Raw genomic sequence first — 26,636 nt, forward strand, 5'->3', positions numbered from 1 at the left:
TCTGTAGTGGGAAAGATGCTTGGGTCTATTATCAAGGAAGAACTAGCAGGGAATCTAAATAGAAATTGTCCCATTGGACAGACAGAGCATGGGTTCATGTCGGGCATGTCATGCTTCACAAATCTTTTGGAATTCTATGAAGACAGTTTGAGCAAGGTGGACAACGGGGACCCAGTGGATGCGGTGTACCCGGATTTCCAAAAGGTCTTCAACAAGGTGCTGTGCAAGAGGCTGTTGCATAGTATAAAGGCACATGGCGTTAGGAGTAGAGTATTAGCATGGATAGAAGATTGGTTGACTAACAGGAGGCAAAGTATGGGGATAAATGAGTACTATTCTGGCTAATCAGTGACTAATAGTGTGCCTCAGGGATCAGTGTTGGGACTGCGATTATTTAGAATTGATACAGATGATTTGGAGTTGGCGACCACATATAGGGTGTCAAAGTTTGCATATGACACTAAGATGAGTAGCAGAACAAAGTGTGCGGAGGACTCTGAAACTTTGCAGAGGAACATAAATACATTGAGTGAGTGGGCAATGGTCTGGCATTTGGAATAGAATGTTCATAAATGTAAAGTCCGACTGTTTGGTTGAAGTAACATTAAAAAAGAGATTATTACTTGAATTTTAAAAAGTTGCATCATTTGCTATGCAGGGGCACCGGAGTAACCTTCTGCATGAAGGTTGGTCACCACGTACAACAATCAATTCAGAAAGCAAATGGAATTTTGGCCTTCATTGCTGAAGGGATTGTATTTAAAACCGGAGGTTATGTTCCAGCTGTATTGGGTGCTGGTGAGGTTACACCTGGAGTACTGCATGCAGTTTCTGTCTCCTTACTTGCTCAAGGATGTATCAGCTCTAGAGGGGGTGCAGAGGAGGTTAACTAGGTTGATTCCGCAGTTGACGGGGTTGGCTTAACAGAGACTGAGTAGATTGGGATTATATTCAGGATTTGTTTCTTCATCCATTTAAATGATTTGGATGTGAATAGAGGCGGTACAGTTAGTAAGTTTGCAGATGACACCAAAATTGTTGGTATTGTGGACAGTGATAAAGGTTGTCTCAGAATACAATGGGATATTGATCGATGGGCCAATGGGCTGCGGAGTGGCAGATAGGGTTTAATTTAGATAAATGTGAGGTGCTGCATTTTAGAAAGAAAAATCAGAGCAGCACTCACACTGAATTGTAAGGTCTTGGAGAGTCTTGCTGAACAAAGAGAGCTTGGAGTGCATGTTCATGGTTCCTTGAAAGGAGAGTCACAGGTAGATAGGATAGTGAAGAAATTGTTTGGGATTCTTACCTTCGTTGGTCAGAGCATTGAGTAAAGGAGCTGTACAGGACATTGGTTAGGCCACTTTTGGAGTATGGTGTGCAATTCTGGTCTCCCTCTTATCAGAAAGAGGCACTGAAACATGGAAGGTTTGAGAATTGGTTTTTTAAGGATGTTGCCAGGGTTGGAGGATTTGAGTTGCAGGGAGAGGCATAATAGGCTGGGGCCATTTTCCCTGGAGTGTCATAGGCTGATGTGTGATGTTGAAGAGGTTTATAAAATCGTGAGGGGCATGGATAGCGTAAATAGACAAGGTGTTTACCCTGGGGTGGTGGAGCCCAGAACTAGAGGATATAGGTTTAGGGTGAGAGGGGAAAATTCAAAAGGAGCCTAAAGGGCAACCAAAATTGTAACATTTAAAAGGCATTTCAATAGGAAGGGTTCAGAGGGATGTCAGTCAAGTGCTGGCAAATGGGAATAGTTTAGGTTAGAATATCTGGTTTGCATGGATGGGCTGGACTGAAGGTTGGACTGATTTTGTGATAGACATCTCTGACTGTGGGATCATAAAAGTGAACACGGCTCTGATTCACCTCTGGGCTCCTTGATGTCCACTTGTTCGTTATCGAGCTTCCTCAGTCTCACATGAGTGTATTTTTGCCATGTTTAGTATTTTACTACTACGTTCACAGAGCTTTTTGTAAATGGATTGTCCACTGCTGCCTGACTCCTGACCGTATGCTGCTCCATTATCAGGTTATTTTTTCCACAATATCTTTGACAGTCAAGAATTCTTTTTTCCAATAGTGAGTGGATTTTTCTTCCATTTCTGACAGTCAAATTCTGCACCATTTTCATTCCCTATAATTCATATTGCATTCCCTGAAACATCATGTGTATTTCTCCTTCCACAGATACCAGTGATCATTGCCAAAGCCCTGTTGCCTGTGGAGAGGGTGATGTTTGACTTCCTTGTACAGCTGCAGTTTGAATGGTGAAGGCGCTCCCACAACGTGGTTGGGTAAGAGACATTACAGATTATTCACTCAGCGATAGTGAAAAGTAGAAGATATCTGTACAAATCAACAAGGTTTTAATTTCACAAAAATATTGAGAACTTTTGACATAAGGCCACAGCTGGAGAATATTATGTCCAGTGACCAAAACCATTGCCAAATTAGCAATTTTTCAGGAATGCCTTAAAGGAAGAAAGCAGATCTTAGAGGGTGGGAATTCCAGACCATGTTGCCTTGGAATCTATAGACACAGTCACACAGCTGAACTCAAAAATAAACACATCATTGGGAATCTAAACTAAAATGAGTTATTGAGATATGAAAGGGTGTGTGGTGCAGGAAGATAGGAATGATTACAGCCAGGAATTAAGTCAAGGGTGTGAAAGTAAATTATTGTTGCTTATAAATGGGAGCCTTTTGATGGATCAGCAAGTTCTGGTACACGTGAGCACTTGGGTGGTAGAGTTTTCAATATTCTGGAGATTATAGGGAGGGTGATTGTGGGATGCCGGCCAGGAGTGGGTTTGGATAATGAAATCTAGAGTTAACAAAATGAATGAGAGTTTCAGTAAAAAAGCTGAGACTGTGGTGAGGTCAGGTGAGATCACTGAAGTCGAAATAATGGTCTTGGAGTGGGACTGGGTTATCACTCTCACCTCACCTCTGGAATTCAGCTGTTTGTCAGTTTGTGAATCAAGTCTGCAACAAGATCAGGAACTGAGTGGCCCTGGCAGAACCCAAACTGGGTGTCACAGAAGGTTATTGCTGAGCAGCTGCGTGACAGCACTGTTGATGACACCTTCCATCACTTCACTGCTGAGCGAGTGTCGATTGATGGAGGGAAATTGGCTGGGTTGGCTCTGTCCTGCGTTTTTGTGCTGGAACATCCCTGAGAAATGTTCCACAATGTCAGTAGGTGTAGGTGCTGGACTTGTCTTGGGCAGTAAGTTCTGGAGCACAGCCATCAGTATTATTGCCACAATGTTGGTAGGGCCGACAGCCTTTACACTACTTCTCCGTTTCTTGATCTGATTTGAAATAAGTTTTCAACCAAGTTGATTCACGTCTGTGATGTCAGGGACCAATGTAGAAGGCTCATCCACTTGGTACTGCTGGCTGAAGATTGCTGCAAATGCTGTTGTCTTGTCTGTTGCATGGATGTGTGAGACCCCTCCATCAGTAAGGGTGGGGATATCTGTGATGCTTCCTGCAGTGAGTGTTTAATTGTCCATCACCATTCCTGACTAGGTGTGGCAGAACTGCAGAGCTCAGATCTGATCCATTGGTTGTTGAATCATATAGTTCTATTTGGTGTTGCTTGCACTGTAGCTTCACCAGTTTGGCACCACATTTTTAGGTATGCCTGGTATTGCTCCTGACATGCCCAGCAGAACTCTCCATTGAACTAGGGTTTATCCCCAGGCTTGATGTTAATGGTTGAATGGGGGATATACCAGGCCATGAGATTTCAGATTGGGCTGGAGTACAGTTCTGCTACTGCTGTTGGCCCACAGTGAGACAGACGTTGCAGGGTCAAGAGGGCTGATTGTGTTGTTGTATTTTCCAGTGCATTGGTAGATGTAATGTGGTTCATCCAGTTTCATTCCTTTGTTGAGACTGTGCAGTGACTAATACAATGAGTGATTTGGTGGGCCACTGTCAGGAATGCAACTTTTAAAATAAGGCTTTGTGATTTACACATGAAAGAAGTGAAACTATAATGGTATTCGAGCAGATGAAAGACTCAACAGACAATCAAGGTATTTTTCAATGGATAATTTCAGTTACATCACACTATAAATATTTGCTATAAATTCTGTGCCTTAGAATTTTGCCCTCCACAAACACCTGATGAAGCAGCGTCGCTCCGATAGCTAGTGTGCTTCCAGTTAAACCTGATGGATTGTAACCTGGTGGTGTGTGATTCTTAACATAGAATATTACAGCACTATTAACAGGGCTGCAGGTAAACAGACTCAGTCCAGTTAATCAATAAATTCGGAAGGATTTCCTCCAGTTTGATGATGCAATATTCGTCAAAACCGTCAACTTCAACCTGCAATGTTGTTATTGACAAAACCTTCAGGCTGACACAAAGCTCCCCACCCCATTGCAATGTGGTCACCAGGCCCGGCCCAGGAACTGGAACTGAGACATTTGTGGACTGTGATCTCAAAGGAAGTGAGCAAACAGAATTCTGACAGATTAGTCCTCAAAGACGAGTAGCAAGTTTGAGACAAGGCAGGTGATATGCCTTCTTGCACTTCGCTTAATTTCATTTCTTATTTACAGTCGTGTTTTGCAAAGTATAAAGAACTGCGTGTTTTTTTTCCATGGTTGGGGAGTTTTATCCCAGTTGATCACAGTTGCTGCCTCTCGCTCCCCAAATCAAATCATAGGATCGATAACAAAACAATAAACTGCAGGTGCTGGAGATCTGAACCCCAGAAACAAAGTGCTGGAGAAACTCAGCAGTTCTGAGGGCATCGGTGAAGAGAAAAACATGTTACATTTCAAGTTTACTGACTCTTCGTCCGAACAGACAAAAGGTCATGAGACTTTGAACTTACAATGTTTTATTCCCCTCAGAGATGCTGCTGGACCTGCGGTTCTCCAGCACTGTGCTTTCTATAGTGAACTTTATTCACAAAACACATCGGAAAAATACTGATCTCCAAAAGTGAAAGGTTCAATGCAAACACGAGCATAGTTTCCACACTTGAGTTACACAAGCACGCCTCCGTTTAAAAACAAGATTTAACTCAAAGTAACATTCCATCTCAAAGTTAGCCAAGTTTCACCAGTAATAAAGCTCATCCACCCAATGAGGCACTTCAGCACAACATCCTGCAGTGTTGCACACAGCCACCATTACCAAAGAATGATCACATGTCACAAAATTGAAGGCCAAGAGCATGTCTCTTTAAAGGAGCTGAAGTCAAACTCTCAATTTTTGGAAGGATTTTTATTAAACCTGATTGAACTTTTAAACCTCAGAGCATAATCTTTGCTTTTTTAAACAACGTGTGTGGGAAACATCCCACATCTTGCTGAAGGTTCAATTCGGCCTGATACATAGAGCCAAAGGTCAAGCAAACATCACACTTTCCATTCACTTCTACAAATTGTTTGTAAAATCATGTCATGTTAAAGAACTGGACAATAAATGTCATTGTATGCAATAAGAGTGAAGCCTGTGGCAGCAGATTTAGCTTTGGAGGGCAGTGTACGTGCTTTCTAAATTCTGGGAGCACTTTGGGAGACTGCTCCCAGATGGTGATAGTGAGCATATCTGGAATGCACTGTTCAGATTTGGGAATCCTTGGGAGACAATCTGTGGTTTCAGTCGTACTTGGCTTGTGTTGGTGTACAGTAAGCAATTTAAAAAGTTACTTATGCATTGTTGGTGACTACCCGAATGGTATTTAAATCTGCCAGGTTGCCTTCAATAGTGTGAATGCATCTATTGTAAATATTTGGAATATTCCAGAACTGCCCAGTGCTTGGCAAATTCAGGGGGGACAAAAAAATCACATTTGAGTAATTTGAAATTAAGAATCCAAGAGGACTTAACCACTGAAGTATTCAATTCAAATAGTTAAATGGAGTGCTCACATTTAAAATACCTCTTATCCATAGGAATGGATGGACTGACAGAATTGGGACCAAATTCCTAGCTGGGGCATGTGAAATATGCTTTGATAAAGTCACCTGCATTTACCAACAATAATTTGGCAACCTCGGAAATTAAAAAAAACAATACTAGCTTCATTGCTGCTCCTGTCGGGTCCCAAGCTCTGTGAAAAAAAATAACAATGTTCAGGTTTATTGCATACACTCTGAAACACGTGTTTCTTCAATAGATCTTGCAAGTTTCCCCAATGAGCACAGTCCATCCAAATGATGTTGCTAACTTTGGCCAACTCATTTCTTTCTGAGCCTCTATAGCCTGAAGAGTGACCAGAAGCAATTAGTCCACATATGTGGGAACATGACGACGAGAATGTTTTCCTTCAGAATTGAGTTCCATATATTCAGTGTCCAGAACAGATAAAAAGCTTGTTACCTTTTATAGAGCAATGATTCAGTGGGAGTAAAACGCCAACATTTTCTTGCTTAACAATCAAGCTGCCTAAAGTTTAAACATGAACACTTCTTATATAGTTCACTATATCCTAACGAAATATTTTATGCGAAACAAATCACATGATACATAGTTATTCAGATAATAAAACAAGTTTGTTCATTGAAGAACCCAGAGGAAAAGGTCATGAAACAATGTGAGTTTGATAAACCTCAATCATCATTTCAAGTGCATTCTCTGCATAAATCCTCCTTTTCCTCCTCGAAGTATTCAACTTCTTGAATAATTGAGAGAATAAAATCACAGTTGTACAACACAAAATCAGACCCTTCAGTCCATGCTGACCAGATATCCAAAATCAATCTAGTCCCATTTGCCAGCATTTATTCCATATCCATCTTAAACCCTTTCTACTGATTATCAGTTTATTTTACTTTATCAGCACTTCAAATGCTGACATTTGTTTTCTCCCAACATTGGTTAAAAAAATCATAAGTTCATTCATCCAAGTTAATTTTGTAATCTTTCACAAAGCAACAAGTGAGAACAACATATAGCTGAGTGCAAAACAAAATACTACAGCTGCGCGATATCTGGGAACACTCTAAAGCTGAGGCACTGATACTGAACAAGTTTGTCAGCACGGTTTCAATTACTGACAATAATTTAGTAATGTCTTAGCCTTCACATAGTTAAGGTAAATGTAAGATATCTGAATTTCTTGAATTGGTTCCTATTGCACTTTCATCAACAAAAATTATTCTTGGTTTAATCTACGCAAAGGAGAAAGTGATGACCAAAGAAGCTGGACATCAGATCGAAAAGTGTCATGCTGGAAAAGCACAGCAAGTCAGGCAGCATCCGTGAAGCAGGAGAGTTGATGGTTCGGGCATAAGCCCTTCATCAAGACTCACAGGCTTCAGAAAAATAACTGGCATAGACTTATGCCAATACATATGTAGAAGGGTCAAAGCACGTTACTATCAGATTAGAGACTAATTTCAGATTTGGTACCATTCAATGTAACATTTCAGTATGATATTTACATATGTACCTAAAAGAGAAGTTGTTTATAATTACAAGCTCTAGAATGATTATAGAATTAAACCTGGAAATAAAGCTGGTGAACAAGAATGGCAAAGTGAAGTCCCATCAGTATCACCTTGGGCAGTGTCAAGTAAGAATTTGAGAGCAGAGTTGCCACTTTGGTGTAACCTGCAGTCTGGCCAAATTGCAGCAAACATCTGTTCAATTTTATCTGCAAACTATTGAATGCAAAATCCTCCTTGCACAATAATGAGGCAGCATTTTGGGATGTCATTTTTCAATTATATTATTTTCAAAGTTACTCACAATTAAGACTTGGTGCTGTCTGCATAACACAGTACGAAAAGGAATTAACAGAAAAAACATTATAACCCAAATTCAGAGTCACTAATTTATTGATATTGCATGGGTCCAGCATTGATAAGTAATCGATTTTTAAAAATAAATACAGATACATTTACTAACTACATTGGAGTACAATCAAGTTTCTTACTGAACAGTGACAGGATTGGGAAGAGTCCGCATGGATTTAAGAGACGGGAATCATACTTAGCAAATCTACTGAAAGAATCTACAGAGTCGAATATTAAAGTAAGAAAGTGCAGGACATTTAGAAAAGCTTATCATTAAACATGATAGACTGGGTTTTGTGAAAGAGAAACTATATTTGATAAATTTGCGATAGTCCATTGAGGAGATAACAAGCAGGGCTGATAAAGGGCAATCCAATGATGTTCTGTATTTGGATTTTAAAAATCCAAATGATAAGGTGCTACATAAAAGTTAATTGCACAATTTAGGAGCTCATGGTATCGGCGTGTTGTATTAGCATGGACTGAGGATTGGTTAACCACACTAGCTGTTGCTGAGTTCTCACTTGGAGTACTGTATACAATGTTAGCTCCCATATTTAATAAAGGATAAACCAACATCGGAGACCATTCAAAAAAGATTCACTTAGGTGCTTTGAGGACGAAAGGGTTGACCTATCAAGAATAGATAAGCAGGGGTGATCTTATGGAAACAAGATTCTGAGGAGCTTGATAGAGGAGATGTTGACTAGATCTTCTAGCACCAGAGAAGTCTCAAACCAGGGGACATTACATAAGGGAACATTCATTTTAGAAAAAGTAAAGAATTTTTTCTCTCAGTGAATGGCTCGAATTTTCTCACCCAAACAACTGAGAAAGTTAAATGTGGGAGGGGAATGGTTGGGTTCCTCTTTGGAGGGTTGTTCTGGCTTGTTGGGCTGAAGGGCCTGTTTGTTTCCACACAGTAGGGAATCTGTGATTCTATCTCAAATTATTTTAAAAGAGGGCAGATAGATTTTTGAAATATTGAGCAGTTGAGGGCTATGCAGATCAAGCATAAAAGAGGTGTTGAGGTCTGGGTTGGCCCAGCCATGATCTGATAGAATGGGGGAACAAGCTGAAGGTGATGAATGCCCTACTCCTGCTCCGATTCCTTGAGGCTCCATTTCATGCTTTTTTTGTTTCCAAAGAATACAATGTGCTAAAGATCTCAGATGTTGTGAAAAGGAGTGAAAATGCGGTGTTTATGTCCTGATTCAGGTAGCATTGATTCATCAATCATAGCTATTCAGTCATGACTAGGAAGGCAATTCCCTCCATGAATAAAGGAAATCTACTGCAGAGCTCATACAAAGGGAATTCTTATCCTCAGTAAACTCTCCCATCACATGACCCAACATATCAGCTAAAGCAGGACACACTGCGCATGCTCTAGCCAACGAAGGAACCTTGGGTGATTGATGTCAGCACCGGGCCAATGAAAGGACGGTGGGCGGAGCTGGAGGACCTAGCGGGCGGTTGGTCCTCCAATCAATCAAAGTGAATGTAGGGCGGAGCTAAACCAAACCATGTGATCACCCTCACGCGCGGCGCGGAGTTGCTGTAATGAATGCTCGGGAAGTTATGGAGAGAAAGGATATGGTAAGGAAAGAAATAAACAGGGAAACGGGAGAAAAACTGTGTTGCTATGAGCGGAGAGGTTTTACAAACAAATTGTGCGCGTCGGAAAACACAAATTTGAACGTCCCAGTCCCGTGTTTGCAGTAAATGGGGAATGGCCTCAGCGCGACTGCAGGTCTGAGTGAGCGCCGCCATCTTTATTCGGGACAATGATTCACTGGACACGTGCACCGCCGCCATCTTTGTAGGGGGCAAGGTGCAGCCAGGCGCATGTGCAGACTTTCTCTGGTATCGAGTCATTGGGATCATTGCAGTCAATACTGCTCTGATTCACCTCTGGGCTCCCTCATGGCCACTTTGTCAATATCTAGCTTCCTCAGTCTCGAACCATGGGTGTATTTTTGGTCTGTTTACGACTATTATTACTTTTATAGACCCTTTGTAAATTAGTTTTTCACTGCGGCCCAGCCCCTGACCATGTACTGCTCTGTTATCAGATTATTTTCTAGAATATTTTTGACAGTCAAGAATTCTTTTTTCCAACAAGCAAGTGTACTTTCCTTCCATTTCTGACTATCACATTCTGCCCCATTTTCATTCCCTGTAATGCATTTTGCATTCCCTGAAACATCAACTGTGTTTCTCCTTCCACAGACAGCAGTGATTAATGCCAAAGCCCTGTTGCTTGTGGAGAGGGTGATGTTTGACTTTCTTGTACAGCTGCAGTTTGTGTGGTGAAGGTGCTCTCACAGTGTGGTTGGGTATGTGGCATTATAGGTTATTTTCAGATCATCACTGTTGCTGAATGAATAATGTCCAAATCAACAACAGTTCGTATTTTTATTATCATGCTTATAATTTCACAAAAATACTATTGAGAATTTTAGACATAAGGCCAGAGATGGAGATATTAGGTCAGGTGACCAAAAGCATTGCCAAAAAGCAGGTTTTGAGGGATGTCTTAAAGGTGGAAAACAGACCTGTGAGGTTTTGGCTGCGAATTTCAGATCATGCTGCTTCAGCAACTGTAGAAATAGCCACACAGGTGAAGTAATGAGTTAACGATTGGTTGGGAGTCTCGAAGAAAATGGCTTGTCAAGGTCTCAAAGTGTGTGTGGTTCAGGGAGCTAGGGAATATCACAGCCAGGAATTAAATCAAGTGTGAGAATTTTAAATTGAGGGATATTGGCCAGCTGCTGGCAGGTGAGACTAGATTGGGTTGGGGAATCTGGTCGGCATGGACAGGTTGAACCGAAGGGTCTGTTTCCTTGCTGTACATTTCTATAGCTGCATGCTGTTGATTATAATTAGGAGTCTTTTGATGAATCAACAAGCAGGGATTAAGACTTTCTTGAGATTACAGGGAGGTTGAATGTGGGAAGCTGGCCCTGAGTGTGTTTGGAAAACGAAGTCTGGAGATAACACACGATGGATGAGAGTTTCAGTATATGAGCTGAGAGGAGGGTGGAATCAGCTAGAACTAGTGGTCTTGGAGTGGGACTGAGCTGTCACTCTCACCTCACCTCTGGGATTCAGCTGGTTGCCAGATTCTGAATCAGGGCGGAAACACAATCGGGAGCTGAGTGGCCCTGGTGGAGCCTAAAATGAGTGTCACTCAGCTGGCTGTTGCTGAGCAGCTGCTGCTTGGTAGCCCTGTTGATGACATCTTCCATCACTTTACAGCTGATCGAGTGTGGACTGATAGAGGGAAATTTGCTGGGTTGGATTTCCCAGTGTTTTTGTGTTGAACATCCCTGGGCAATGTTCCACATTGTAGGTAGATGCCAGTGCTGGAGCAGTATGTGGCTTGGTGGGTGGCAAGTCCTGGAGCACAAGCTATCAGTATTATTGCCAGAATGTTGGCAGGGCCCGTAGCCTTTGCACTACTTAACCATTTCTTGATGTTATTCAAACTGAATCGAACTGGCTTAAAACTCACATCTGTGATGTTAGAAACCATTGGAGAAGGCTGAGATGGATCATCCCACTTTTCACTTCTGGCTGAAGATTGCTGCAAATGCTATCTTCTTATCTGATGCATGAGTGTGTGAGACCCCTCCATCAGGAAAGGTGGGGATATCTGTGATGTTTCCTCCAGTGAGTTGTTTAATTGTCCATCACCGTTCACAACTGGGTGTGGCAGAACTGCAGAGTTCCGATCTGATCCATTGGATGTAGGATCACTTAGCTCTGTTGCTTGCTGCTGATGCTGTTTGATATGCAGATGGTCCTGTTTGGTAGCTTCACCAGGTTGGCACTTCATTTTTAAATCTGCCTGATGCTGCTCATGGCATGCCCTCCTTTCCTGTCCATTGTGATGAGTGAGAGCAGGATTTACAAACCCATGAGATTACAGATTGTGTTGGAGTACAGTTCTGCTGCTGTTGATGTCCCACAGTGCCTCAGAGATACCCAGTTTGAGATCCTACATCTCTTCCAAGTCTGTCCCGTTTAGAACGGTGATAGTGCCACTCAACACAATGGAGGTATTTCTCAACTTTAAGGCAAGACTTTGTCTCCAAAAGGAATGTGTGATGGTCACTGTTACCGATACTGTCATGGACAGATGTATCTGCAGCTGGTCAATTCATAACAATGAGATCAAGTATGTTTTACACTTGTTGGTTCCCTCACCACCCGCTGCAGACTCAGGTGAGCAGCTATATCCTTTAGGACCTGGCCAGCTCAGTCAGTAATTCTGTTGCAGAGCTAGTCTCGATTGTGGACATTGAAATCCTGTACCCAGAGTAAGTTTGACACCATTTTACTTCCTCGGTGCTTCCTCCAAATGTTGTTCAACATGAAGGAGAACTGATCCATCAGCTGTGGGAGCTCGGTACGTGGTAATCAGCAGGAGCCATGAGACTTCCTGGTCTCCGGAGCCAATGCTGTGTACTCCCAGGGCAAATCCTCCCTGTGTGTGCCACCACCTCTGCCTGGTCTGTCCTGCCGGTGGGACAGGACATATCCAGAGATTTCAGGAGAAAGTGAAGACTGCAGATGCTGGAGATCAGAGTCAAGAGTCTGGTGCTGGAAAACCACAGCAGGTCAGGCTGATGAAGGGCTTAGTCTCGAAACGTCGATTCTCCTGCTCCTCGGATGCTGCCGGACCTGTTGTGCTTTTCCAGCACCACACTCTCGATATCTCGAGATGGTGATAGTGGTGTCTGGTCATTGTCTGTAAGGGATGATTCCGTGAGTATGAATATGTCAGGTTGTTCCTTGACTAGTCTGTCAGACAGCTCTCCACATTTTGGCACCAAAAAACATATGTTAGTGAGGAGGACGTTGCACCATCTGTGGTTGTAATTTCTGGTGCTTTGTTAGGTGCCAACTGGTCCATCCAGTTTCATTCCTTTATTGAGACTTTGCAGTGATTAGTACACTGAGTTGCTGGCTGGGCCGCTGTCAGGTTGGCAGGAGTTTTTTCGCTACTGACAATGGTTTCATGGAGATCAGGAGATTCCTAATACTTTGTTATTTTTCTTGAATTCAGATTCCACCATCTGCCAAGATGGGATTCGAAACAGGACTTCAGTCGTTTGTTTTAATATTCTGGATAAAAGCTAAATACATCAGGTTTGTTCACTCATTTTAAATATCACTAACCATGGTTTTGTTTCTGTGTAAAACACTGTCCATCATCCTGTCTCCTCCATAGAACATAGAACAATACAGCACAGAACAGGCCCTTCGGCCCACGATGTTGTGCCAAACATTTGTCCCAGCTTAAGCACCCATCCATGTACCTATCCAATTGCCGCTTAAAGGTCACCAATGATTCGGACTCTACCACTCCCACAGGCAGCGCATTCCATGCCCCCACCATCCTCCCTTCCAACAACGAGTGAGGACCGCATGGAGTTTTTCTGTCACTAAGACCGAGATAATCCGATCTGCTGCTTCTCTCCCTTCCGTTAGCCCACTGAGCCAAACTGCCTCACGTGATGTTCCTGGTTTTTGTCCTAAACCTACAAATTTCTCCAATCTCTTGTCAAGCCTTATCAGAGCTCATCTTGATCCTTTACTCTAATCTCACTAAACTCACTTTCCAACTCTCCTCCGCTGCCGCCTCATCACCTCCCTCGCCAATTCATAGATATTGTTCCTTGTTCTGTCTGTTGGTCTTTTTTGGTTATGTCCTTCTCTCCCATTCTGTGAAAAACTAATATTTGACCTCACCGTTGTTGGAAAATCCTGCTCCATCTCCACTCTCCCTTTCCTTTCTGAATTCCTTGCATTTGGTGTCCCTTAACGATCTAGACTTGGTCTCTCCTCTATCTCACATACATAGTGCCAGGAGGTGATATCATCCAAAAACACTGTGTTAGGTTTGACATGTACACTGACGATACCCAGCTCTCCCTCCCCATCATCCCTCTCCATTACTCCACTGTTACTCAGTTATCAAACTGCTTACCACATTCCCACTACTCGATTAGCTGCAGTTTCCTCCAATGAAACATTGTCACGGTTAAACCCATTGACTTACCTTTACCTTTCTGCTGAGCCCCTCCCTCTCACTGGGAACTCTCTGAGACAGAACAACATTCTTCACAATATTGCTGTTATATTTGACCCCAAGGTGACCTTCTGATCAGACATCCACACAATCACAACAACAGGAATTCCAATCTCTTAAATGTTGCTTTTCTCCACCTCACTCCAGCTCCACTGCTACTGAAACCCTTTACCCGTGTCTGTGTCGCCTTAAACTTGAATCCAAAACAGAACCCTTGATTCCGTGACTCAGAATCTGATTTCAGGCTCCCCTCTCAGTAATGACCCTCAGACAAATCCTCTCAGTATTTATCCTGTTAAACCCCTTAAGAATCCCATCTGTCTCAATGAGATCACCTCTCTTTCTCCAAAAACCAGTGAGTGGAATCCCAACCTTTTCAGCCTTTATTTAAAAGATAATCCCTCCAAACCAGGGATCATCTCATTGAATCTTCCCTGAAATGTCTCCAATAAAGTGAAACATTTCCTTATCTAAAGGGACCAAAACTGCTCTCATTACTGCAGATATGGTGGTCTCACCAGCACTTCCACACGTTACTCTCAGGTATATACTCCAAACTCTAATACTAAAAGCCTTTGAAACAAAACATTCGATTCCCCTTCCTGATTCCCTGTTGTAACTGTGTGATAGCTTTCTGTGTTTCCTGAACAATTACCCCTGGTCCCTTTGTTGTGCAGCTTTCTACAGTTTCCACCATTTAAATAGTACTTTGTTCTTTTATTATCTCCTCCAAAATGAGCAACTTCCCATTTTCCCAAGTTACACCCCATCTGGCAACTTGTTGCCCTCTTCTCCTGTGCATCTCTCTCTTTTCATAATCCTCTTAGACCTTTACAGTTATGCCTTTTCTAGGAGATATCCACCCTTCCCATTCTTCCAAACATTTACTGGGAGCACTAAACAGTGGGAAGCAGACAGAGTTGCTATCTTTTTAGGGATACGCTTTGGAGTGATTGACAGGATCTTCCTACCCATTGGTCAGGATGGAGACAACTTGCCCATCGTTAGGCATTAGCCTTTCACACCCATGTCTTATTGATGAGGCAGAGCGGCAGCACGGAATGAAAGAAAAGAAAGTAATTCTTGTTCCCCATATCTCACTGACGCTTGGATTATTTTCTCCAATGTGTCAAAGAACTGCTGTGTTCAGTCACATGAGATCTCAAGGTGGAATCTCCGAGAAACCCACAGCTTTCCCTCTGAGTTGACTGCTGTTGTCCTCAAGGGTAAGATGTACAGTCATCCTGGGCCACGAGGAGGGGATGGTGTGAGTTTCTAACTTGAACTGAGAGTGACAGATTTTATAAACTTGTATTACAGGATATTACAGGTGGTCATTCAGATGGTAATCTCAGTAAATGTTCTGCCAAACTCTGATTGAATTACTCAGTATATATCAGGATCTGGATATTCGCATTGTGTGTGTGAGTATTGTGTTCCAGATCAATCCCATTTGCTGCTTAAAAATTCTCCTTTGAATCATCGCATTCTCTCAAAAGGTCTCCCCAAACCTTCAATGTGTCATGTAATCCTTTTATGATGACCTGATGAGTGTAAGGTTTATTATTCGAATGTGTAATTTTTGTATAAGAATGTCTCAGAGAGGGAGCAGGATATTCTTAAAGGGGAGAATAACCATTTTGAGGGGAGGCTGTTGTTTATTGGTATCAATGACATAGGAATAGAAGAGTTCACATTGTTGGATCATTCGAATCTCTTGTGGGGTAGAATTGACCTCCAACAGAAGGATGGATTGTCCCTGCACGGGAAAGGAAGAGTTGATAGTGCTATTCCGGAGGCATTAAACCAGTGAAGGAATGTGGGTAAACCGAAAGAGAAAGTGAGGAAAGAGCTAAGTCTGAGGCTGGTACAGTTCAGACGTCAAACAGTCAGGGCAGGCAAAGGCATGGCAGAGAATGAGGTAGAACTGAGCAGTTACACTGCATTTATTTCACCTGCCCGAGAGGTCAGGCAGATGAGCTCAGGACATAATTTTGAACATGGCACTGGGATATTATAGCAATTACAGAGGCAGAGACATAGAAAGGGCTGGGGAGGGAAATATATTCCTGGTAGTGAGGTCTGACTGTAGGTAGTGGAAATGGCAGAGGTTAATGCGCTGTATCTGGTGATAAGTGGGGTGGCAAGTGAGGACCGGTGGATTATATTCTTCTTGTGGTGGGAGGGGTGGTGTAAAGGCGAAGGTGCAGGAAGTGGAGGATATGCATTGAAGGGCATTGTTGATCACGTGGAAGGGAGATGTGGTCCTTGAAATAGAAAACCTTTCTGGGATGTCCTGGAATGGAATTGCTTCTCCTAGGAGCAGATATGGCAGAAGCAGAGGAATTGGGAGTACAGGATCATGTTTTTACAGGAATATACTCGAGGGTAATCAGGAGAGCAAAAAGGGGACATGACATATCTCTAGGAAATGTTTTAAGGAGAATCCAAAGAGATTCGACAAATACATCAAGGATAAAAGAATAACCAGGCAGAGAATATGACACCTTAAAGATCAACAAGGCCATCTATGTAACAACAGGAAGTGGGAGAGATACTATGATATTCTGTACTAGAGGGTTTGGAGAAATAATAGTGATAACTTGAAAAGTGTCCATATTACAGAGGAGGTGGTACTGGATGTCTCAAATCGTCGCAAGGTTTATCCGAGAAATTTGTGGAAAGCTAGGAAAGTGATAGCAGTGCCCTCCCACCCCCCCCCCCCCCCCGAGATATTTATATCATCGTTTTTGACAGGTGAGGTGCTGAAAGATGTGTGCCATTATTTTAAAAAGGCCAGGGAGCAAGAGGACAGTCACTCTGACGTCAGTGGCAGGCAAGTTGTTGGAAGGGATTCTGAGGGATAGGATTTACATGTATTTGGAAAGACAAGGAATGATTAGTGATAGTCAACGTGGCTTTGTGTGTGGGAAATTCTCTCTCTCTAACTTGATTAAGTTTTTTTTTAAGGCGGACGTGGACGTTGTCGATATGGACACTGAGCAGACTGGTTAGTAAGGTTAGATAACATTGAATGTTGGGAGAACCAGACATTTGGATACAAAACTGGCTTGAAGGTAGGAGGCAGAGGGTGGTGATGGAGGGTTGCTTTGTGGACTGGAGGCCTGTGAGCAGCAGTGTGCTGCAGGAATGGATATGGGGCCCTTAAATAAATGACTTGGATGTGAATATGAGGTATGGTCAGTAGGTTTACAGAAGACACCAAAATTGGAGGTGTAGTGGACAGTGAAGGTTAGTTCAGAATACAACAGGATCTTGATCGGATGGGCCAATGGAGCAAGGAATGGCAGATGGAGTTCAATTTAGATAAATGTGAGCTGTTGTATTTTGGAAAGGCAAGTCAGGGCAGGACGTATGCATTTAATGGTAAAATCCTGGGGAGTGTTGCTGAACAAAGAAACCATGGTGTGCAGTTTCATTGTTCCTTGAAAGTGGTGTTGCAGGTAGGAAGGCTAGTGAAGGTGGCGTTTGGTACACTTATATTTATTGGTCAATGCATTGAATACAGAAGCTGGGACGTCATATTGTGGCTGGACAGGACATTGATTAAGCCATTCAGGAATTCTGTTTTAAGTTCAAAATTCCCTGTTCTGGGAAGGATGTTGTGAATCTTGAAAGAGTTCAGACAAGATTTACAACGATTTTGCCAGGGTTGGAGGATTTGAGCTAAAGGGAGAGGCTAAATAGGCTGAGGTTAATTTCCCTGGAGAGTCAAAGACTGAGAGGTGATTTTACGGAGATTTATAAAATCACGACGGGCATGGATATGGTGAACAGCCGGAGTCTTTTCCCCCCAGGTTAGATGGGTCCAAAACAAGAGCACATGGGCTTAAGTTGAGAGGGCAAAAATTTAAAAGGGATCTAAGGGGCTACGTGTCAAGCTGAGCTGTGTGGAATGAGCTGCCAGATGAAGTAGTGGTGTCTGATAGAATTACAACATTCAAAAGGCATCTGATAGGGTACATGAATAGGAAGGGTTTCGAATGATATGGACCAACAGCTGGCAAACGGGACTCCATTAGTTTAGGATTCCTAGTTGGTATGGACCAATTGGACCAAAGGTCTGTTTCTGAGCTGTACCTCTCTGAAACTAATAAATGAAAATAACACGTCTTCCTCTTTTGTGGAGAGCTAGCAGAAGCACAGATAATTGTCCTTGGAGCTGAGAAGTTTAAGCAATGATTTCGACCAAGTGCAGATTTGTTTCCAAGGTATTTAATTTGCAGAGAGAGAGGAATTCTTAACAACGTCACAATTTTAGTAACTATTTTCAAGTAATTGGCAACTAATGCAGGGTAAATATGTGAACATTATTTTATTCAGTAAATTCTGAGCATCTGGAACAGTCTGAATGGCAGCTGGACACATATTCAGCGGTTATTCATAAACAGATTTGGAATTTTACTTTTTAAGCAAAGATTTGGGGGGCTATGGGCAAATGGGAGGGGAGTTGGGACAGATTTGCAGCATCTCCAGAGGGAGAGTGTATAGCCCCAATGGGCTGAATAGCCCCCAGCCCCATGCTCTGTGATACTGCCCCATTCACTGTGAATGATGAAGCTCATCCCAGGGCAGAGAGGGAGGATACCACGACTCACCTGGCACGGGATAGAGGGAAATTCGGCCAATTGGATAGAAAACTGGCTAACCGGTCGAAGTCAGAGAGTGGTGGTAGATGGTAAATATTCAGCCTTGAGCCCAGTTAAAAGTGAAGTTCCGCAGGGATCAGTTCTGGGTCCTCTTCTGTTTGTAATTTTTATTAATGACTTGGATGAGGGAGTCAAAGGGTGGGTCAGTAAATTTGCAGATGATACAAAGATTGGTGGAGTTGTGGATAGTGAGGAGGGCTGTTGTCGGCTGCAAAGGGACTTAGATATGATGCAGAGCTGGGCTGAGGAGTGGCAGATGGAGTTCAACCCTGCCAAGTGTGAGGTTGTCCATTTTGGAAAGACAAATAAGAATGCGGAATACAGGGTTAACGGTCGGGTTCTTAATGAGGTGGAGGAACAGAGGGATCTTGGGGTCTATGTTCATAGATCTTTGAAAGTTGCCACTCAGGTGGATAGTGCTTGGAAGAAGGCCTATGGTGTATTAGCGTTCATTAGCAGAGGGATTGAATTCAAGAGTCGTGAAGTGATGTTGCAATTGTACAGGACTTTGGTTAGGCCACATTTGGAGTACTGTGTGCAGTTCTGGTCCCCTCACTTTAGTAAAGATGTGGAATCTTTGGAGAGGGTGCAGAGAAGATTTACCAGGATGTTACCTGGAATGGAGAATAGGTCGTACGAGGATAGGTTGAGAGTGCTAGGCCTTTTCTCGTTGGAACGGCGAAGGATGAGGGGTGACTTGATAGAGGTTTATAAGATGATCAGAGGAATAGATAGAGTTGACAATCAGAAACTTTTCCCCGGGTACAACAGAGTGTTACAAGGAGACATAAATTTAAGGTGAAGGGTGGAAGGTATAGGGGAGATGTCAGTGGTGTGTTCTTTACCCAGAGAGTGGTGGGGGCATGGAATGTGCTGCCTGTGGGAGTGGTAGAGTCAGAATCTTTGGTGACCTTTAAGCGGCAATTGGATAGGTACATGGATGGGTGCTTGAGCTAGGACAAATGTTCGGCACAACATCGTGGGCCGAAGGGCCTGTTCTGTGCTGTAATGTTATATGTTCTATACCTCACAATGGGCCTCAGGTGATTGATGTCAGCGCAGGCCAATAGGAGGCAGAGGGTGGGACTGGAGGACCAGGCATACCAGTTTGTCTTCCAACCAATCGGAGTGAATGAGGGTATCCTTAAGACTGGAATTAAAGAAAGGCACATGTAGCAGAGATATGAGAAACTGGAGGTGGTTAGAGACAGGGAGCGTTCTGTGGCAGGAGAGGAATTGTATAAATAAGGAAGAGTTGTGAGGCTGGATGAGGTGACAGTGATCGGGAGAGTTGTGAGGATGGAGGAATTTGGAGATAGTGAGAATTAGAGTCCTAATGTTATACAGCAAGGAAACAGGCCCTGTGGTCCAACCAGTCCATGCCGACCATAATTCCAAACTGAACTAATTGTACTGCCTCCGCTTGTTCCACATCCATCCAAATGTTTCCTATTTACATAGTTATCTGAATGTATTTTAAATATTGTAATTGTATTCATAACTACCACTTCCTCTGGAAGTTCATCTCACATGTGTATTTTTTTTAAAATCCCCAATGTCTTTTCTCAAATCTTTCTCATCTCTTCTCAAAATGAATGCACCCGAATTTTGAATTCCCCTCTCCCGGCCATTCACCTTTATCTACACTCTTCATGATTTCATAAACCTTTTAATAAGGTCACCCCTCAACCTCTTAAACTCCAGTGAAAAAAGTCCCAGCCTCTCCTGATAACACAATCCCTCCATTCCCATTAACATTCCAGTAAATCTCTTCTGAACCTGCTCCGATTAAATGATATCCTTCCTATAACAGCACAACCAGAGCTGGGTTTAGAATTCCAGAAGAGGCCTCCCCAACATCCTGTACAACCTCAACATAACATCTCAATTCCTATACTCAAAGGTGTAAACAGTGAAGATAAGTGTGCTTGAACACTTTCTTAACTACCCTGTCTACATCTAACACAAACTTCAAAGACGTGAAGCCCTCTTTGTTCCATATCACTACTCAACGCCTTACTTTTAATGAGTGTAAGTTCTGCCTTTGTTTGTTTTATCAAAATGTAATATTTTGCATTTTTTCCAATCCAAAAATCCTCTGAGTATAAAGGCAGTAGGAGTATAATTAAGAGGGAAATCAGGAGGCAAAAAGGGGACGTGAGATAGCTTTTGAAAATAGGGTTAAGGATAATCCAAAGGGCTTTTGTAAATACATGAAGAACAAAAGGCTAACTAGGGGGAAAATAGAGACACTCAAAGCTCAGCAAGGCAGCCATTGTGTGGAGCTGCAGGTGATGGGCGAGATAGGAAACAAGTATTTTGCATCAGTGTTTACTGTGAAGAAGTACATGGGAGATATAGAATGTGGGGAAATAAATGGTGATATCTTGGAAAAAGTCCATATTACAGAGGAGGAGGAGGTGCTCAATGAGTGGCTAAGAAGCTGGTGCAGGGGAAAATGATTCACATTTTTGGATCATTGTGATCAACTCTGGAGTAGAGTTGACCTGCATAAGAAGGATGTATTAGGGTACCTGATTTGGAAGGTGTCTAATGTCGAGGCAGGGTGATTTGTTAATGCTACTCGGGAGGCAGTAAACCTGCGAGGAGTGGGTTCGATCGCAAATAGATAGTGAGAGCAGCGGCCGAGTGGGAGCAGCGGCCGAGTTGAGGTGAACCCGGGAGACTACAGCTAAGAGTTTTTTTCAAAATTACTTACCTGTAGCGGGCATCGGTGTTTTGTTTTCTCTCTCCTTCACAGAAAGAGCGGGAGCAGCAGAGGAAGTGACGGCAAGCAGAGGGGCAGCCGGGAAGGAGAACTGAGTATAAATACTCACTGTTTCACCACCAACGGTCATTTGAGTGGGAGCAGCGGCCGAGTTGAGGTGAACCCGGGAGACTACAGCTAAGAGTTTTTTTCAAAATTACTTACCTGTAGCGGGCATCGGTGTTTTGTTTTCTCTCTCCTTCACAGAAAGAGCGGGAGCAGCAGAGGAAGTGACGGCAAGCAGAGGGGCAGCCGGGAAGGAGAACTGAGTATAAATACTCACTGTTTCACCACCAACGGTCATTTGAGTGGGAGCAGCGGCCGAGTTGAGGTGAACCCGGGAGACTACAGCTAAGAGTTTTTTTCAAAATTACTTACCTGTAGCGGGCATCGGTGTTTTGTTTTCTCTCTCCTTCACAGAAAGAGCGGGAGCAGCAGAGGAAGTGACGGCAAGCAGAGGGGCAGCCGAGACCCGGAAGCAGTTAGTGTAAGCTTACCTGGGTTAGTTTTTTTCCCCCTTTAAAAGCGTGAAGGAGAGGAACCCGAGGCACTACACGGGTAGTGCCTCCCACCCGCCCTCCTCCTCTAACCTAATAATAACATCTGTTGTGGCAAGCAGGTAAGTGCTGAATTTTGCTTGTATTATTTAGACACAGTTTTTGTTTAAACAGTTAGCTTTAGAGGGATGGCAGTGAAGGCAGTGCAATGTTCCTCCTGCAACATGTATGAGGTGAGGGATGCCATCGACATCCCTGCCGATTACACTTGCAGGAAGTGCACCCATCTCCAGCTCCTCCAAGACCGTGTTAGGGAACTGGAGCTGGAGTTGGATGAACTTCGGATCATTCGGGAGGCAGAGGGGGTCATAGATCAGAGTTATAGGGAAGTAGTAACTCCAAAGATGGCAGATAGATGGGTTACAGTGAGGGGGACTGGGAGGAAGCAGCCAGTGCAGGGACCTCCTGCGGCCATTCCCCTCAAGAACAAGTATACCGTTTTGGATACTTGTGGGGGGGATGACTTACCAGGGGTAAGTAACGGGGCTCAGGTCTCTGGCACGGAGCCTGTCCCCGTTACTCAGAAGGGAAGGGTGAAGAGGAGCAGAGCAGTAGTAATTGGGGACTCGATAGTTCGTGGCACAGATAGGCGGTTTTGTGGGAACGAGAGAGACTCACGTTTGGTATGTTGCCTCCCAGGTGCAAGGGTACGTGATGTCTCTGATCGTGTTTTCCGGGTCCTGGAGGGGGAGGGGGAGCAACCCGAAGTCGTGGTCCACATTGGCACCAACGACATAGGTAGGAGGAGTGCTGAGGATGTTAGACAGGCTTTCAGGGAGCTAGGTTGGAAGCTTGGAGTTAGAACAAACAGAGTTGTTGTCTCTGGTTTGTTACCCGTGCCACGTGATAGAGATTCGAGGAATAGGGAGAGAGAACAATTAAATGCGTGGCTTCAGGGATGGTGCAGGAGGGAGGGGTTCCAGTTTTTGGATAACTGGGGTTCTTTCTGGGGACGGTGGGACCTCTATAAACAGGATGGTCTACACCTGAACCTGAGGGGAACCAGTATCCTTGGGGGGAGGTTTGCTAGTGCTCTTGGGGGGGGTTTAAACTAACTCGGCAGGGGCATGGGAACCCAGATTGTAGCTTCAGGGTGCAGGGCCTGGAGTGTAGGGAGGTGAGGAACATGGCATCAATTTCCAAGGAGGGTGCCTGTAAACAGGGAAGTTGTTTGAAGTGTGTATACTTCAATGCAAGAAGTATACGAAATAAGGTAGGTGAACTTGCAGCGTGGGTTGGTACCTGGGACTTCGATGTTGTGGCTATTACGGAGACATGGCTAGAACAGGGACAGGATTGGCTGTTGCAGGTTCCGGGATTTAAATGTTTTAGTAGGTTTAGAGGTGGGGGTAAAAGAGGGGGAGGTGTGGCATTGCTTGTCAAAGATAGTATTACAGCGGTGGAAAGGACGATGGATGAGGACTTGCCATCTGAGGTAGTTTGGGCTGAGGTTAGGAATAGGAAAGGTGAGGTCACCCTGTTAGGAGTCTTTTACAGGCCTCCTAATAGTCCTAGAATCATTGAAGAAAGGATTGGGAAGGTGATTCAGGAGATGAGTGACAGTAATAGGGTGGTTGTTATGGGGGACTTTAACTTTCCTGATATTGATTGGGAAAGCTATAGCTCAAGTTCGTTAGATGGGTCAGTGTTTGTTCAATGTGTGCAGGAGAGTTTCCTGACACAATATGTAGACAGGCCAACAAGAGGTGAGGCCATACTGGATTTGGTTCTGGGTAACGAACCAGGCCAGGTGTTAGAATTAGAGGTAGGTGAGCACTTTGGGGATAGTGACCATAATTCGGTGATTTTTACACTCGTGATGGAGAGGGATAAGTGTGTACTACAGGGCAAGAATTATAGCTGGGGTAAGGGAAATTATGATGCGGTGAGGCATGACTTAGGATGTGTGGCTTGGAAAAGTAGACTCCAAGGCAAGAGTGTAAATGATATGTGGAACTTGTTCAAGGGGCAACTATTGAGTGTCCTTGATAATTATGTACCTGTCAGGCAGGTAGGAAAGGGTCGTGCGAGGGAGCCGTGGTTTAATAAGGAATTGGAATCCCTTGTTAAATGGAAGAGGGCGGCCTATCTCAAGATGAGACGTGAAGGTTCAATTGGGGCGATTGAGAGTTATAGGGTAGCCAGGAAGGACCTGAAGAGAGAGCTAAAAGCAGCAAGGAGGGGACACGAAAGGTCCTTAGTAGATAGGATTAGGGAAAACCCTAAGGCTTTCTATAGGTATGTTAGGAATAAAAGAATGACTAGGGTAGGAATAGGTCCAGTCAAGGATAGTAGGGGGAAGTTGCGTGTGGAGGCGGAAGAGATTGGGGAGACACTGAATGAATACTTTTCTTCAGTATTCACTCAGGAACAGGGCATTGTTGTCGATGAGAATACTGAGGCACAAATAAGTAGAATGGATGGCTTTGAGGTATGTAGAGAAGAGGTGTTGGAAATCCTGGAAAAGGTGAAAATAGATAAGTCCCCTGGGCCTGATGGCATTTATCCTAGGATTCTCTGGGAAGCAAGGGAGGAGATTGCAGAGCCATTGGCCTTGATTTTTATGTCCTCTTTGTCTACAGGAGTAGTCCCAGAAGACTGGAGGATAGCAAATGTGGTTCCCTTGTTCAAAAAGGGGAGTAGGGATAGCCCTAGTAACTATAGGCCGGTGAGTCTCACTTCTGTTGTGGGCAAAGTCTTAGAGAGAATTGTAAGGGATAGGATTTATGCACATCTAGATAGGAATAATGTGATCAAGGATAGTCAGCATGGTTTTGTGAAGGGCAAGTCGTGCCTCACAAACCTTATTGAATTCTTTGAAAAGGTGACGAAGGAGGTTGATGAGGGGAAAGCGGTAGATGTGGTATATATGGATTTTAGTAAGGCGTTTGATAAGGTTCCCCATGGTAGGCTACTGCAGAAAATACGGAGATATGGCATTGAGGGTGAGTTGGAGGTTTGGATCAGGAATTGGCTGGATGGAAGAAGACAGAGGGTAGTAGTTGATGGCAAAGTTTCTTCATGGAGTGCCGTCACTAGCGGTGTTCCGCAAGGATCTGTTTTGGGACCATTGCTGTTTGTCATTTTTATAAATGACCTGGAAGAGGGGTTAGAAGGTTGGGTGAGCAAGTTTGCGGATGACACGAAAGTCGGAGGAGTTGTTGACAGTGAGGAAGCATGTGGCAGGTTACAGCAGGATATAGAGAAGCTGCAGAGCTGGGCAGAAAGGTGGCAGATGGAATTCAATGTAGCTAAGTGCGAGGTGATTCACTTTGGGAAGAATAACAAAAAGATGGGGTACTGGGCTAATGGTCGGATACTTGGTAGTGTGGATGAGCAGAGGGATCTTGGTGTCTATGTACACAGATCTCTGAAAGTTGCCACACAGGTAAATAGTGCGGTGAGGAAGGCATATGGCGTACTGGCTTTTATTGGTAGAGGAATTGAGTTCCGGAGTCCTGAGGTCATGATGCAGTTGTATAAGACTCTGGTACGGCCGCATCTGGAATATTGTGTGCAGTTTTGGTCGCCATACTATAGGAAGGATGTGGAGGCATTGGAACGGGTGCAGAGGAGGTTTACCAGGATGTTGCCTGGTATGAAAGGAAAATCGTATGAGGAAAGACTGAGGCACTTGGGGCTGTTTTCACTAGAGAAAAGAAGGTTTAGGGGTGACTTGATTGAGGTGTACAAGATGATTAGGGGGTTAGATAGGGTCGACAGTATGAACCTTTTCCCGCGTATTGAGTCGGGTATTACAAGGGGGCATAGCTTTAAATTAAGGGGGGGTAGATATAGGACTGATGTTAGGGGTAGGTTCTTCACTCAGCGAGTCGTTAGTTCATGGAATGCCCTGCCAGTAACAGTGGTGGACTCTCCCTCTTTATGGGCATTTAAGAGGGCATTGGATAGGCATATGGAGGATAGTGGGTTAGTGTAGTTTAGGTGGGCTTGGATCGGCGCAACATCGAGGGCCCAAGGGCCTGTACTGCGCTGTATTCTTCTATGTTCTATGTTCTATGTTCTAGAAAAGAGGTATCTCTGAGGCTGGTACAGTTCAGAAAGCAAATAGTCATTGCAGGCAAGGGCACGGCACAGAACAAGGTGGGATTTAGCAGTTACACTGCATTTATTTCAATGCAAGAGGCCTGACAGGGAAGGCAAATGAGCTCAGGGTATCATTTTGAACATGGCACTGGGATATCATGGGTATTATAGAAACGTGGCTCAGGGATGGAAAGGACTGGCAGCTTAATGTTTCTGGGTATAGATACTATAGGAAGAATAGAAAGGAGGACAAGAGGAGGGGGAGTGGAATTTTTGATTAGGGACAGCATGAGGGAGGACATTCCTGGGAGTACGTCCAGTGAAGTTATTTGGGTGGAACTGGGAATTAAGGAAGGGATGATCTCCTTATTGGGGTTGTCTGCGTGGGTTTCATCTGGGTCCTCTGGTTTCCTCCCACGGTGCAAAGATATGCTGGGTAGGTTCGATTATCCTGGCTGAATTGCCACAGTGTTCAGGGATGTGCAGGTTGGGTGGATTATCCGGGCTGAATTGCCCACAGAGTTCAGGGATGTGCAGGTTGGGTGGATTATCCAGGCTGAATTGCCCACAATGTTCAAGGATGTTCATGTTAGGTGGATTATGCAGGCTGAATTGCCCACAGTGTTCATGGATGTGTAGGTTGGGTGGCCCTGGGAAATGCAACGTTGCAGGGGAAGGTTAGGCGGCTCTGAGGGTCAGTGTCGATGTGATGAGAT

The 26,636-nt window shown here is 43.9% G+C and overlaps 1 protein-coding gene across 1 annotated transcript in view; it reads left to right on the forward strand.

Moving 5' to 3' along the window:
• The first annotated feature begins 2,240 nt into the window (after positions 1–2,240).
• The window catches only part of LOC148148113 (uncharacterized), a 39,062-nt gene continuing 14,666 nt past the window's right edge, over positions 2,241–26,636 (forward strand). Inside the window, exons 1-2 of the mRNA XM_087993989.1 lie at positions 2,241–2,300; positions 12,854–12,936. Of these exons, the coding sequence (XP_087850115.1) occupies positions 2,271–2,300; positions 12,854–12,936 (113 nt within the window). The 5' untranslated portion in view covers positions 2,241–2,270. The remainder of the gene's footprint in view (positions 2,301–12,853; positions 12,937–26,636) is intronic.

Source organism: Chiloscyllium plagiosum, unplaced genomic scaffold (genome assembly GCF_037043375.1).
Source record: "Chiloscyllium plagiosum isolate Xiang-an unplaced genomic scaffold, Cpla_swu_hap1 HiC_scaffold_14, whole genome shotgun sequence".
Taxonomy (NCBI): domain Eukaryota; kingdom Metazoa; phylum Chordata; class Chondrichthyes; order Orectolobiformes; family Hemiscylliidae; genus Chiloscyllium; species Chiloscyllium plagiosum.